This window comes from Peromyscus eremicus, chromosome 17 (assembly GCF_949786415.1).
Source record: "Peromyscus eremicus chromosome 17, PerEre_H2_v1, whole genome shotgun sequence".
Taxonomy (NCBI): domain Eukaryota; kingdom Metazoa; phylum Chordata; class Mammalia; order Rodentia; family Cricetidae; genus Peromyscus; species Peromyscus eremicus.
Window position 1 is genome coordinate 46,500,309 of NC_081433.1, and position 13,480 is coordinate 46,513,788.

Below are 13,480 nucleotides of genomic sequence, written 5' to 3' on the forward strand. Positions count from 1 at the left end.
ACGGCGGAGGTCGGGCGGGAAGCTCTCTTAGACCCGGCGGCCGCGCGGTTTTTCTTTTTCTAAAACATTCAATGTGGGGCCCGCGGCGTGGCAGGCGCGGGGCTTTTTCCGTCGGCGCGGGGGCGGGCGGGCAGGCGGGCGGGCGGCTTTTCGGTCTCGGGGGCTGGGGGTGGTGGGGGGGGTGTCGGGGCCGCGCGTGGGGCCGCGGCGGGTCGGAGCCGGGCGGGACGGGGGCGCACGCGCGCCGGGAGGAAGAGGGGGGGGCGAGCAGGCGCTCGGGGCGCGGGTTTGGGCGGGAAGCGGAGCGGAGGGGAGCGTTCTCCCCCCCCCCCCCAGTCCCCTCCAGCGCCCCTCCTTTCCCGCGGGGCCCGCGCCGCCACGCCACGGCTTTCCTCCCTCCCCGCTGCAGCAGCAGCAGGTTTAGCCGCCGCCGCCGCCGTCAGCATGGGCAAGGGAGACCCCAACAAGCCGCGGGGCAAGATGTCCTCGTACGCCTTCTTCGTGCAGACGTGCCGGGAGGAGCACAAGAAGAAGCACCCGGACTCGTCGGTCAACTTCGCCGAGTTCTCCAAGAAGTGCTCGGAGAGATGGAAGGTGAGCCGCCGGGGAGGGCGGGAGGGGGGGAGGGAAGAGGGGAGGGAGGGCGGGCGAGCTGGTGGACGAGCGGGGCAGCGAGCGGGATTCCCACGCAGCCCAGGCTCCCCCCCCTCCCCCGGGGGGCGGGCTGGCTGGGCCGGGGGGGCGGGGAAACCAGGAAGTGTGCGGGCTTCCCTACCCCGGTGACCGAGTTAGGTATTTAAAGACTGCCAAAGCGCGGTGCGCCCCGGTCGCGGAAATGTATTTGTTGGGCGGGACGGCTAACCAAGAGCTGAAAGTGTTGCTGACCTAGTCCCTTGCTTCTTGTGTGTTTGTGTGTGTGTGTGTCTGGGACGGCCAAGAGTGTTACAATTTGGCCCGGTTTATTGGCTTTATTATTCATAATGTATGGCCAAGAGCTTAAAAATGTGCCGGTTTCCTCGGGTTCCTCTCCCCCCCCCAGACCATGTCCGCAAAGGAAAAGTCGAAGTTCGAAGATTTGGCCAAGAGCGACAAAGCTCGTTATGACAGGGAGATGAAGAATTATGTTCCTCCCAAAGGTGATAAGAAAGGAAAGAAAAAGGATCCTAATGCTCCAAAAAGACCGCCGTGAGTTGATCTCAAAACTAAGCAAACCGTCTCTCGCCTTTGCTCCCTTCTCTGTTTGTTAACTCTATTGCTTCCTTTCAGGTCTGCCTTCTTCCTGTTTTGCTCTGAACATCGTCCAAAGATCAAAAGTGAACACCCAGGCCTGTCTATTGGAGATACTGCAAAAAAATTGGGTGAGATGTGGTCTGAACAGTCTGCCAAAGATAAACAACCCTATGAGCAGAAAGCAGCTAAACTAAAGGAGAAGTATGAAAAGGTACGGTGCCTTTTGACCTTTAAAAACTTAGGTGTATACATGAGCTTCAGAAACTGGTTGTCAGTTATGAAACTTTAGCACTACAGATGAGATAAACTTTGTTTTGATTTAGCCTTTATAGCCCTTGTAAATTCTGCCTATCCACTCAAAGTTGTGTAAATCTGTTTTAGAGTGCCAACTATATTTTAGGTAGTTGTGTCTAAAAATAAGGTGGGATGGAAAGGGGTGATCTTACAAAATAGATGGGCATTGTCAGCAAAAGCACTCACTGATCTAAGGCAGCTCGCACTTTATCTGATTAAAAGGAACAAATGCTCTCATACCTGTGGTGGTCTTATTCCCAGCTAATAAGGTTATTGGTCAGTTTTAGGTTGTTTACATTTAAGTGGTTTTTCACACTTGAGCAATGACACCGGATGCTGATCTTACTTTGACAATATTTCAGGATATTGCTGCATACCGTGCCAAGGGCAAAAGTGAAGCAGGAAAGAAGGGTCCTGGTAGGCCAACAGGCTCAAAGAAGAAGAATGAACCAGAAGATGAGGAAGAAGAGGAGGAGGAGGAAGACGAAGATGATGAGGAGGAGGATGAAGATGAAGAATAAACGGCTGTCCTAAAATGTGTGGCGTGTATGTGCTCAGGCAATTATTTTGCTAAGAATGTGAAATTCAAGTGCAGCTCAACATTAGCTTCAGTATAAAAACTGTACAGATTTTTGTATAGCTGATGAGATTCTTTGTAGAGAAAATACTTTTTTTAAAAAAAAGGAGTTTGTAGCTTTTTCAGGGGCTACAACGTACAGTTAGATTTAAAGCTTTTGGTGTTGAATGTTCCTAAATATTTAATGGTTTCTTTAATTTCTTATAGTAGCACAGCAAACTTAATAGGAATTTGTATTACCAGTAAATTTTTTTTTTTAGGATGTTGCATTTTGTTTTTTTAAAAAATTTGTAATAAAATAATGTATATTGCATTGTGTTTGTATTCATATATTTCTCTTAAACAATTGGGGCCCTGTCAGTCTGTTTTCTGCAGTTAAGCTTTTGATCTTTTTTGCTGATTCATTAGTTTCTCTGATATATCTCCCCCCCCCCCCCCCCCCCCCCATTTTTTGAGACAGGGTTTTTCTCTGTGTAGCTTTGCGCCTTTCCTGGAACTCACTTGGTAGCCCAGGCTGGCCTCGAACTCACAGAGATCCTCCTGGCTCTGCCTCCATACCACCCTGAACGCGCCCGATCTCATCTGATTTTTTTTCCTTTTAATGAACATAAGTTAGGGCATAATTATTAGCAACAGGTTAAAGCTAAGTATTAGGGATATAAAGCTTTCAAACAGTTCAGTGACAATTACAAGTCCAAAAATCCATTCAAATGTGTGTGTTGTTCTTAACTTCAGGTGTTGGGTGATTTAGTATATTAAAATATTTTGGATAATGTATTAGATATTGAGGTGGGATTTTAGTTATTTTGAATGTTGGTATGGATTTGAGGTGGATAGGTATTTTAGCTTGTACCAAAATTTAAAGTCCTGAAAGTAAGTTATGAAATGATTTGAATGAGGATAGGAAGAAGGCTGTTCTGGACCAGCTACTACTTGCAAGTGTGTAAAGATGTTAAAAGTAGGTCATACCAGACTGAGTGTGGTGGTCACAGGTATATGTAATCCTAGTGTTGCAAGGTAAGAGGCAGGAGGATTGGGAGTTAGGGCCTACCCTGGTTGTGTATATAGGGAGATACCTCGAAAAGTAAATGCTTCTGTGGTACAAAGTGTAAGGATTATAGTAAGCATGATTACATTCCTTTTCAGCTTTAGGTTCTCAAGACTAATCTAGGAACAGTCAAGAATGTGAGCATAATATATGGCATCAGTATTATACAAGTGAAAAGAGTTCTTACAGCAGCTGTTTTGTATGTGCATTGGTGTTTTGTCTGCATGTCTGTCCATGTGAAGGTGTCAGATCTTGGAGTTACAGACAGTTGTGAGCTGCCATGTGGGTGCTGGGAATTGAATTCAGGTCCTCTGGAAGAGCAGTCAGTGCCCATAACTGCTGAGCCATCTCTCCAGCCCCCCCCCCCTTTTAAATTAATGTCTGCATACTCTTCCATTGAATAGCCTGTAATTTAACTAGTTTGCTAAAGTTTTTCCTTCTTAACAAGTACTGTTTTCACTATCATTGTAGCTCCCTGCCACACTTTAAGAACATTGCTATGGCTATTTTTATGTGAAAAAAAATTCTTTAAGGAATAGCTGGGCTAAAAGGTATAAATACATAGAATTTGCTACTTAGAATAATCTAAACCTTTTTTTTTTTTTTTTTTTTTTTACTTTTGGCAGTGCTAGAGATTGAACCCAGGGCCTTAGGCGTGCTGTACCCCTGGACTGACTATAGATGGCATTTATTTAGTCTCTCACCCCCCAAATGTGTTAGAAACTGCTCACAGGCTTTGTTAACTCAATATGAAGCCTGGAAAAACTGCTCTAAGTAGTGTAGTATATGTCACAGCAACAGTTGTGTAGAACCTGTTCTGTTCCATCAATATATAGGTCTCAAATTTCATAGTCTTTGTTATTATGTCTCACATGTATAATTTTGAGAACTTTACTTTTTTTTTTTTAACACTTCAGGATGTTTTCTTTGTTGTGACCTTTTGTCTCATTGCTCTTTAATTTTTTGTGTATTAGGGGAAGTGGCGTGTGTGTGTGTGTGTGTGTGTGTGTGTGTGTGTGTGTGTGTGTTTGGCATCCTTTTTTTAAAAATGTTTTAGATTTGTTTATGTATACGGTGTTCTGCCTGCACACCAGAAGAGGATACCAGATCTCATTACGGGATGGTTGTGAGCCACCATGTGGTTGTAGGAATTGAACTTTGGGCCTCTGGAAGAGCAGCCAGTGCTCTTAACCTCTGAGCCGTCTCTCCAGCCCTGCCATCCTCTTTTAATGCATAGACTTATTTGAATATAGTCAAATGTGTAAATTTTGAACCCTATCTCAGCCAAAGACTAAAGGCACTTGTCCTTTGGTATCTAAAAGAGAAAAGGAATTCTGGGGAGATAGTTCATCAGGTAATAACACACTTGCTGCCTAAGCCTAATGATCTAAGTTCAGTTCCCAGGATGAACTGAGAAAGTTGTTTCTGACCTCCACATGTGTGTCATGGTCACTTGCAAAGACATTTTAAGTGTGCACAGGGGCATGTGTGTGGAGGGCACCGAATACTTGTTAGTGTCCACAATTTATAGTTGGTTTTGTTCTACCATGTGGAACCGAACTCCAGCTGTCAAGCTTGGTTGACAATGAGCACCTTGCTGTGCCATCTCATTGGCCAAAAAAATACTTCTAGCCTGGTGGTGGTGGCACACCTTTAATCCTAGCACTCGGGAGGCAGAGGCTGGCAGATCTCTGAGTTCGAGGCCAGCCTGGTGTACAGATCGAGATCCAGGACAGGCACTAAAGCAACACAGAAACCCTGTCTCAGAAAAAAAAAAAAAAAAGTATTACTATAAGTAGTAAATAAATCTTAAGTCTGACTTCCCTACTGGGCCTGGTGATACCCGCTTTTAAGCCTAGGCAGAGGCAAGTGGATCTCTCTGAGTTTAAGGCCAGCCTGGTGCATAGAGCAAATCCAGGAGAACAGAAAAACCCCATCTTGGAAAAAAAAAAAAAATCTGCTTCCCGTTACTTCATATGCCATGAAATGTTTTGCAAAAACTTTTTTTGAGACAGGGTTTCTCTGTGTAGTTTTGGTGCCTGTCCTGGATCTTGCTCTGTGGACCAGGCTGGCCTCGAACTCACAGAGATCTGCCTGCCTCTGCCTCCCAAGTGCTGGATTAAAGGTGTGCACCACCACTGCCCGGCTATTTATTCTTTTTTTCAAGACTGGGTTTCCCTGTGTAACAACCCTGGCCTGGAACTCACTTTGTAGACCAGGTTGGCTTCAAGTTAACAGATCTGCTTGCCTCTGCCTTCTAATTAAAGGGATTAAAGGTGTGGGCCACCATGCCCGGCAAAATAGTTGTGTTTCTCGGAATAACAAGAGGAAAAAGGAACATAATTAGAAATTCAGGAATCCCTTATCACAATTAGTGGTGACACAATTTTAAGGGAGAATAAAAAGCAATGGGTTTTCACATGCAAATTTCATGTACGTACATCATTTGTACTTAATGTGGTCTGCACACTGCCATCCCATAGGGACCAAACCAAAGGTCCCTGTCCACCTTTTGTTTTGCTTATTTTAATTGGTTCCCCTTCAACTTCATGTCACATGGACTGTTAACTGATTCCTTTCTCATTGCATCTTCCTCCCTTTTCCTAGTACCCTTCCTGTTTTTGTGTTTTAGACACACTAGATTCTGCATAGGAGAGAAAATAGGTGGCAGTTGTAGTTTTATGAAGACTTTGTTCTTCTGCTGTCAAATTGAAGCTGTAAGTTTTTCCCACTTGTGGTCCCTGTGCGTAGACATTCAGATTTTTTTGGGGAAAGAGGTGGGGATAAGTGTTCCAAACCGGTGAAATTACTTCATATTGTATATAAGTTAGCTGGTTTCTGAGGTATTAAAATGTATTCTGATTGTTTACACACTAAAAAGAAGTAAAGGAACTGTTAGAGCATGTCATAAAATTTATTTTTTTTTCATAAAATTTATTTTTAAAAGTGAAACTATTTCTAGAAGTGAGCTAGTTTTAGATTAGTTTTTCATGCGATTTCCAGTAGAGATGCCATTTTAGAGATTGATTTGTTGGTTGATAGGAATTGCAAGGCACAGAGCTAAACGGGAAAGGGCCGGAAGTGATGAGGTGTGAAGAAGGCCTGTACACTAACTCTTACTCTATATTGCGGTATCTGATGGGCAAAACGTTCTGTGCGTATTTGCAAACACAAATGTTAAGATAAATGGGAGGGCCACTATTTTTAACCTTTTTTTTTTTTTTTTTTTTGGTTTTTCGAGACAGGGTTTCTCTCTGTAGCTTTGCGCCTTTCCTGGAACTCACTTGATAGCCCAGGCTGGCCTCGAACTCACAGAGATCCGCCTGGCTCTGCCTCCCAAGTGCTGGGATTAAAGGTGTGCGCCACCACAGCCCGGCTGTTTTTAACTTTTATTGGGTAGAAATGGTATAGAATTCATAGATCTCCCACATTTTCCAATAGAATCAGAAATCTTAAGTTTTAAAAACTAAAATCAGAATTAAATATTGCCATTCACATTTTAGGGTAAAAAAAAAAACAGCTGTGGCAAGGGTCACCAATTTGCCACTTCTGTGATGGTTCTTACGCTGCAACAAAGGTAAAAGACATTTTCTGGGGGTTCAGTGAACCTCACTCATTATGTTCCTGGGCCTTGATCACGTCTTGGTCAGCTTCAGCATGTTAGCACATCTGTAAAAATAGCACAATTAGAATGTTCACTTTAAAAGTGAAAAATCAGGGGCTGGAGAGATGGCTCAGCTGTTAAGAGCAATGGCTGCTCTTGCAGGGGACCTGGGTTCAATTCCCAGCACCCACATACTGGCCCATAGCTGTCTGTAACTCCAGCTCTAGGGGATCTGATGCCCTCTTCTGACTTCTTGGGCACCAGGAAAGCATGTGGTGTATAGACATATGCAGAGAAAACACCTATGTACATAAACTAATAATAATTAGAAAAAAATGTAAAAGTAAAGAATACCTTAGGTGCCCAGTAGTATTGAATTTCAAACTGATTGACCAAATTTTAGAACTGAAAATGGCCTTCTATCACCTATCCAGTCTCCTTTCCTCACTAAGACAGTGAGTGTCTTAGTATGTAGCCCTGGCTGGCCTGGACATTAGACCAGCCTGGCTTCCAGTTCAAGAGACTGCCTGCTTCCTGAGTGATAGCATTAAAAGTGTGTGCTGCCATGCCCAGCCTGTAGTTAGGTTCTGGTTCAGGTAACAGCTAATCATTCATCAATTCACATCCATGCGTTCTTTGATTTTCCACATTACCAATAAACAAGAGGTGGCTTATACAAAACCACCTGAGAACATGCAATACAAATATATAAAACCACGACTGTAAAAGAAATTAAGCAGCAGAGAGGAGCTTAGCTTTGGGAAGAGCAGCTCTGTTGTTCACTGGTTGGGTAACAGTAGGCAAGGCATATAGCATAGCCTCTTGGTAAAATTTAACCCTTGGGCCACCGGTGAATGTGGAAAGATGAGAAATTCAAAGAAATCTTGTACTATACAGAACCAGTTTGAGGACAATAGCCAATAATATAGCATCCTGTTATCCTTAACTCCGACAGGAAACTCACCGTGGACAAATGACTTCCTTTATATTTATATGTGTGCAACTTGCTGCCTATCTAAGTTACTTTTGATATTTATAAAACGTGCTGAGTAGAAGTCCCCTAGGATTTGCCCCTGTCACTTAATACAGTATCATTAAAACTTATGACTAGTTCATTCATGCTCTTCATTGTATAACATTACATTATATGATTGTGTCAGCTGGGTGTAGTGGTGCACACCCTAAATCCCAGCGCTTGGGAGGCAGAAGCAGGAGGATCTCTGAGTAGTTGGAGGCCAGCCTGGTCTACCCAGTGAGTTCCAGGACAGCCAGGGCTATATAGAGAGACCCTCCCTCGAAAACAAACAAACAAAAAAACAAAACATAATTATGTCATCTTTATCCACTCTACTAATAGGCATTTAGCCATTTTTTTCTTTCTGCTGCAGTGGTAGACTCCCACTCTCTCTCAGCTCAGCAGGATCATTCTTGCTCTCCATTCATCTCCCAGGTAGACAGACATGGTAAACATGGGGTTCACCTTGTGTTTGTCTCTCTCTCTTTTTTAAGATTTAAAAATTTTTATGTGCATTGATGTTTTGCCTGTATGTGTGAAGGTGCCAGATCCCCTGGAACTGGAGTTACAGGCAGCTGTGAGCTGCCATGTGAGTGCTGGGAATTGAACCCACGTCCTATGGAAGGGCAGCCAGTGCTCTGACCCACTGAACCATCTCTCCAGCCCCGTTGTTTCTTCTTTTAAATAGTGTGCCTTGCCTGCTGCAGTTCCTGAGACAGTTGCCCGTATATTTCGTCATTTTAAGGTTGTTAGGGGTAGCAGGTTAAATGCAATACCAATCAGTACATCCAATTCTCTACTAAAAGTTTTATTTGGGGCACTTAATCCTTAATAAAGCTAGTGTCTACCATTATCAAAAGTCCAGATGAAACTTCATTTAAACTACCATTGAAAGCCACATCTACACAGGTTGTGTGATTGGCCGGAAGCAGATGTAGCAATTTCTTCCCTGTGGTAATCATTCAATGTGCTGCTGCTTTTGTTTGTTTGTTTTTTCCAAACAGGGTTTCTCTGTGTAGCCCTGGCTGTCCTGGAACTCAGTCTGTAAACAAGGCTGGCCTCAAACTCAGAGATCCTCTGTCTCCTGAGTCCTGGGATTAAAGGCGTGTGCCACCACTGCCTGGCTTCACGTGCATCTTCTTTAACTTCAGGCTTCAATTCACTGGTAAACTATGGGTCATAATATCAGAAACAAAATATATACATCCATTCACACATTGCTTTTATTGGGGTCTGCACTGTAGCAGTCTTTGAAAATCAGAACTAGTAACATTTATGTTAATAACCTTGATCATGTGCTGGGAACTTTATATAAGTACTTTAGGCATATTAATTCATTTAACCCTAATAATCCTAAAAAGCAAGCACTGTAAATAAGAAAACTGTACTATACAGCTGAAATCATTCACACAAGGTAGTCTGTAGCAGAAGTTCAAACAGATAAATGCTGGACTCCACTATGTTATACTACCATTTAATAGAGCAGATTGTAACATCCTCCACTATAAAAATTAAGGAGCCCTCTGCTGCAGCTCTGCTCAGAGGGAGGCGTGAGGCCTGAGTCACTTAAAAAACCAAAATCTACTAACCTGAGTTATGGACAATTCAAAAATCTTAAAGAGAATTATAAAACAATTCTTTTTGTTGTTGTTGTTTTATTTTGTTTTTCAAGACAGAGTTTCTCTGTGTAACAGTCCTGGCTGTCCTGGAACTTGATTTGTAGACCAGGCTGGCCTAGAACTCAGAGATCACCTGCCTTTGCCTCCTGAGTGCTGGGATTAATGGCTGGTGCCACCACTGCCCGACTAACATTGCTTTATCTAATCTAGAGTAGCCTTTATTTAATCTCTAGTCTCAAGGATAAGGGTCCCCACAAACCATTTCAACTTCTGTCTGGTTCTTTATTTAGATTCATCCTTTTAAAGATGCACCCATGTGGAATAATTTTCATGTACCCAAACTTTTGCCCATCTAGGTATCTGATGGCCAGATACAGCCTTGTTTTTCACTGAATTGTATGTGGATTTCCTTGTTTGCTTTTTTTTTTTTAGACAGTATATAGCCCTGGATGTCCCAGAACACTCTTATGTAGACCAGGACACAAACATAAATCTGCATATGCCACCATGCCCTGCTTTTTTTTTTTTTTTTAACCTTGACATTTACTTTATTTATATATGTATTTGCCAACAGGATTTCATGTAGACCAGGCTAGTCTGAAGATGACTTTGACTCTTGGTCCTCCTGCCTCCCACATGATAGGATTATAAGCATGCTGCAGCCGGCAAAACAACTGCTTTATGTGTCTTTCCGATTTATTGACTCGTTTAGCAGCGCATGGGATTGATCCCAAGGCCTTGTGCACGCTAGGCAAGCTCTTTAACAAGCTACAGCCCCTGGCCTTATTTTCTCATGGTTGCATGGTCTGTTTCTCAAAGAGGGTCTTGCTGTATAACGCAAGCTGGCCTGGAACTCTCAATCTTCCGTCCCAGCCTCCTGAGTGCTGGGGTTCCAGGCATGCAGTGTCTGTCTGTGTTCACACACTGTCAGCAGACTCTGCACCTGTCTCTGCAATCCTGCTATTCAGATGTCACAACAGGCACTGTCCACTACTGAGACCTATACCTACTCATCCATTTGCTCATGACTCTATGGAGAAGAGATCTCCTTTCATACACACCCCAGGTTACTAAAAACTTACAACCTCTCAGACACTGTCTCAGTCACTGGGTTAAAAGTAAAACTATGTCTTGAAAACAAAGATGAAAGTGCCATATTGTTTCTACCAAGTCTGACCTGTCCATGAGGCTGTGTTCCCTGTGACATCACCATGACAAAAATTGCTCATTTGGAGCTGTTGGAAATTAGCCTCCTACTTCAGGATTTTGGCGATGTTCATACATGTTTTATATTAATTAAAAATTTTCATTTATCTTACATACCTACCAGTTTCCTCTCCCTCTTCTCTTCCCGTCTCCCATTTACCCCTTCTCCACCCACTCCTCCATCTCCAGCAACAAAGCATGGTACATCAAGTTGAGGCAGGACCAAGCTCCTCTCCCTGCATCAAGGCTGGGCAAGGCAACCCAGCATGGGGCACAGGTTCCCAAAAGGCAGTTCAAGCACCAAGGACAGGTCCTGATCCCACTGCTGGGAGCCCCACAAATAGACCAAGCTACACAACTGTCACACACATGCAGACGGCCTAGGTCGGTCCCAAGCAGGCTCCCTAGCTGTTGGTTCAAAGTCCGTGAGGTCCCATGAGCTCAGAGTCCCGTCATATGTCCTGCTTTTGTATGAGGCCTGTCCCCAATCATTTTCTGTTTAGAAATGAAAAATAGTCCAAGGTCCCTGTGAGACAGTCTTTAAGTAGGCACTTACTTTGAGTGTTTACATCTGTGTCATCTTTTGCTACGGTTTGTTTCGAAAAGTCCTATGGACTACTTCTGGTTTTATTTTGGTAGACTTCCACCCTCTTGGCTTCTTTCCGTTTGCTGATGTGTTGGTTCTGATTTAAAAATATTTTTGCTGTCAATTGGCAATTTCCTACTAGTAGACACTGCCAAGAAAGGTGCCCATTCCCGAGACTGTTGTTTACCATTAGCTACGTGACTTAACAAAGTGCTAGAGACAAGCAACCTGAAAGGCTGTACAAAGAAATCTTCATGTTCCCATTCTACAGGTAGGTATTTATCACATACAGCAGGATTCTAAACACTCAGGCACACATTCCTCTAATAACTATAGTTTGTAATATTTCAGCTACTGACACTATATCCTGTGAATAAAAAGCCCGAGTTAATTGTTTAAGTGTGCAATTATATATAGAAATGATTACAAGTACTGAAAAGCTACGGATTAAAATACAATATTTTATTTTTTCTCACCTAAAAAACAAGCAACCCAGAATTAAGATATACATAAGCTTCTCAAGTTTACCCTAATAAAATTTTGATTATTTGTACAATTTCTACAGAAACATACAGTGTATCAAAATCTGCATAAATCAAATTTATAAAATGTGTAGAAATGCATAGTGGTATTATCAACTTACAAAGCAAGGATATGGGGATTATTTCCAAAGCAGCCTAAAGTACAAAATAGTCATCATGGCGGGAGCTTCTGATGTTTTCATGTGTGGTAAGGTTTCTGATTTCAATATATAGAATCATGTCCGTACAGTGTCCTAACGAATTGTACTAAAAACAATTTAATTTACCCATAAAATTACATGCACAGTTCATGTGCAACCTTTCTTAGCCTATGCATAGATACAAGGTTATTATCTATTCAACATGGAAAATAGTGTTAATTTCAAACACAAGTAATTACCAATTCTCTTATTTTCCTTTTTATAGTTGATTTATTTGCAATTATATGAGCATATAAATGCATTTTTTAAATGTCCCTAGAGATGAAAGTTTAAATAGTTGATCACAGATCAGTAGCAAAATACAAACTGACAATTCAAAATTATAAATAAAACTCTGCTCAGGATGTTTAAGTTTTACTGTCCAAATTGAAGAACTAAAGTTGGAAGAAAAAAAATTGTAGATTTTTCTTCTAAACAAATGTAGGCCTTTTTTTTTTTTTTTCCGTTTTTAAGCTTTAATTAAAAATATTTCCTTCTGGCAGTAGTTTGTGAATTTCTTTCATTGTAATGATATCATGATTATAAGATCAAAAACGCTTAATTTACCTGTCCCCAAATTATCACATTGCTTTTCTTTTTTGGCACTCAATGTAGACATTTTAATTTTTTTTTGGGTAAGAGAAGACTTCTTAGAAATTAAAATTTGCAACATTTGGTTCTCTTAAAGTAGGTATTGTCTTAAATGAATGTTCAAATTAAATCATTTAACTGGTAAATATTAAAAAAAATTCCTAAAAAAGAAATTAAGAAACCCTACAGAACTAACACCTAACTTAACGGAACGTAGTTCACATTTGTTGATGATCTGTGTTCTTCGATGCTAATTTTCTTAAATTAAAAAACAATGTGCATGGAATTTCATTTGGATGAAGACAAGTGTCAGCTCATCTTGATTTCACAGCTTAGGCTGTACCACAGCTTTCTAAGGCTTTATAGCTAACAAGGGCTTCGGAATTCCTTCCTCAGAACCAACCCTAAGTTGTTGACGCTGGACTTATTGTGTTGTTATTCTGCCCATCACTCCCTTTTCAAGTTTCAAACTGAGAATTACTTCCGGTTTTCGAGAGTGACAGATACTGGGGAATGTAGATGCAAAATGTAGGTGGGCAGTTTTTCTTAGTAGGAAGACCCCCTTTGCTAGCCTAGAAGTTGGTGTGAGCGAGGGCGTTGAGAATACCAGCAGGCAAGCGAGTTAATGCCACAGAATCTTCAAGCCCTATGGAACGGCCTTGAGATGGTCCCCACTGTACTTCTTTCAGCCATATATCATTCAACTTCATAGTCAATGGCAGCCCAGAAATTCATTTCTGAGTGATAGAGGTATCCCCCATCCAGGTGACGGTCCATCCATTGTTACCATCGTATAAATTTCACTATAAGCTCTCAAAAAGTATACTGAGAAATGAAAGAGGCACTAAATGTGTTGAAATTCACCTTTCAAACAAGCAGCATGACTGAAGGAAGGCCACCTTGGCTAAAGACCTGTGGCAGTGCTTCAGAAAGATGTCGAATTAAATAAAGACACAGCAGGTTGATAACCACCAAGTCAAATACGAAAA

The 13,480-nt window shown here is 42.0% G+C and overlaps 1 protein-coding gene across 1 annotated transcript; it reads left to right on the plus strand.

Moving 5' to 3' along the window:
• The first annotated feature begins 425 nt into the window (after positions 1–425).
• Hmgb2 (high mobility group box 2) lies at positions 426–2,414 on the plus strand. Its single transcript, XM_059244338.1, has 4 exons — positions 426–594; positions 1,040–1,185; positions 1,267–1,441; positions 1,887–2,414. The coding sequence occupies exons 1-4, from the start codon at positions 445–447 to the stop codon at positions 2,043–2,045; spliced, it is 630 nt and encodes a 209-aa protein (XP_059100321.1). The 5' UTR covers positions 426–444; the 3' UTR covers positions 2,046–2,414.
• Positions 2,415–13,480: the final 11,066 nt, after the last annotated feature.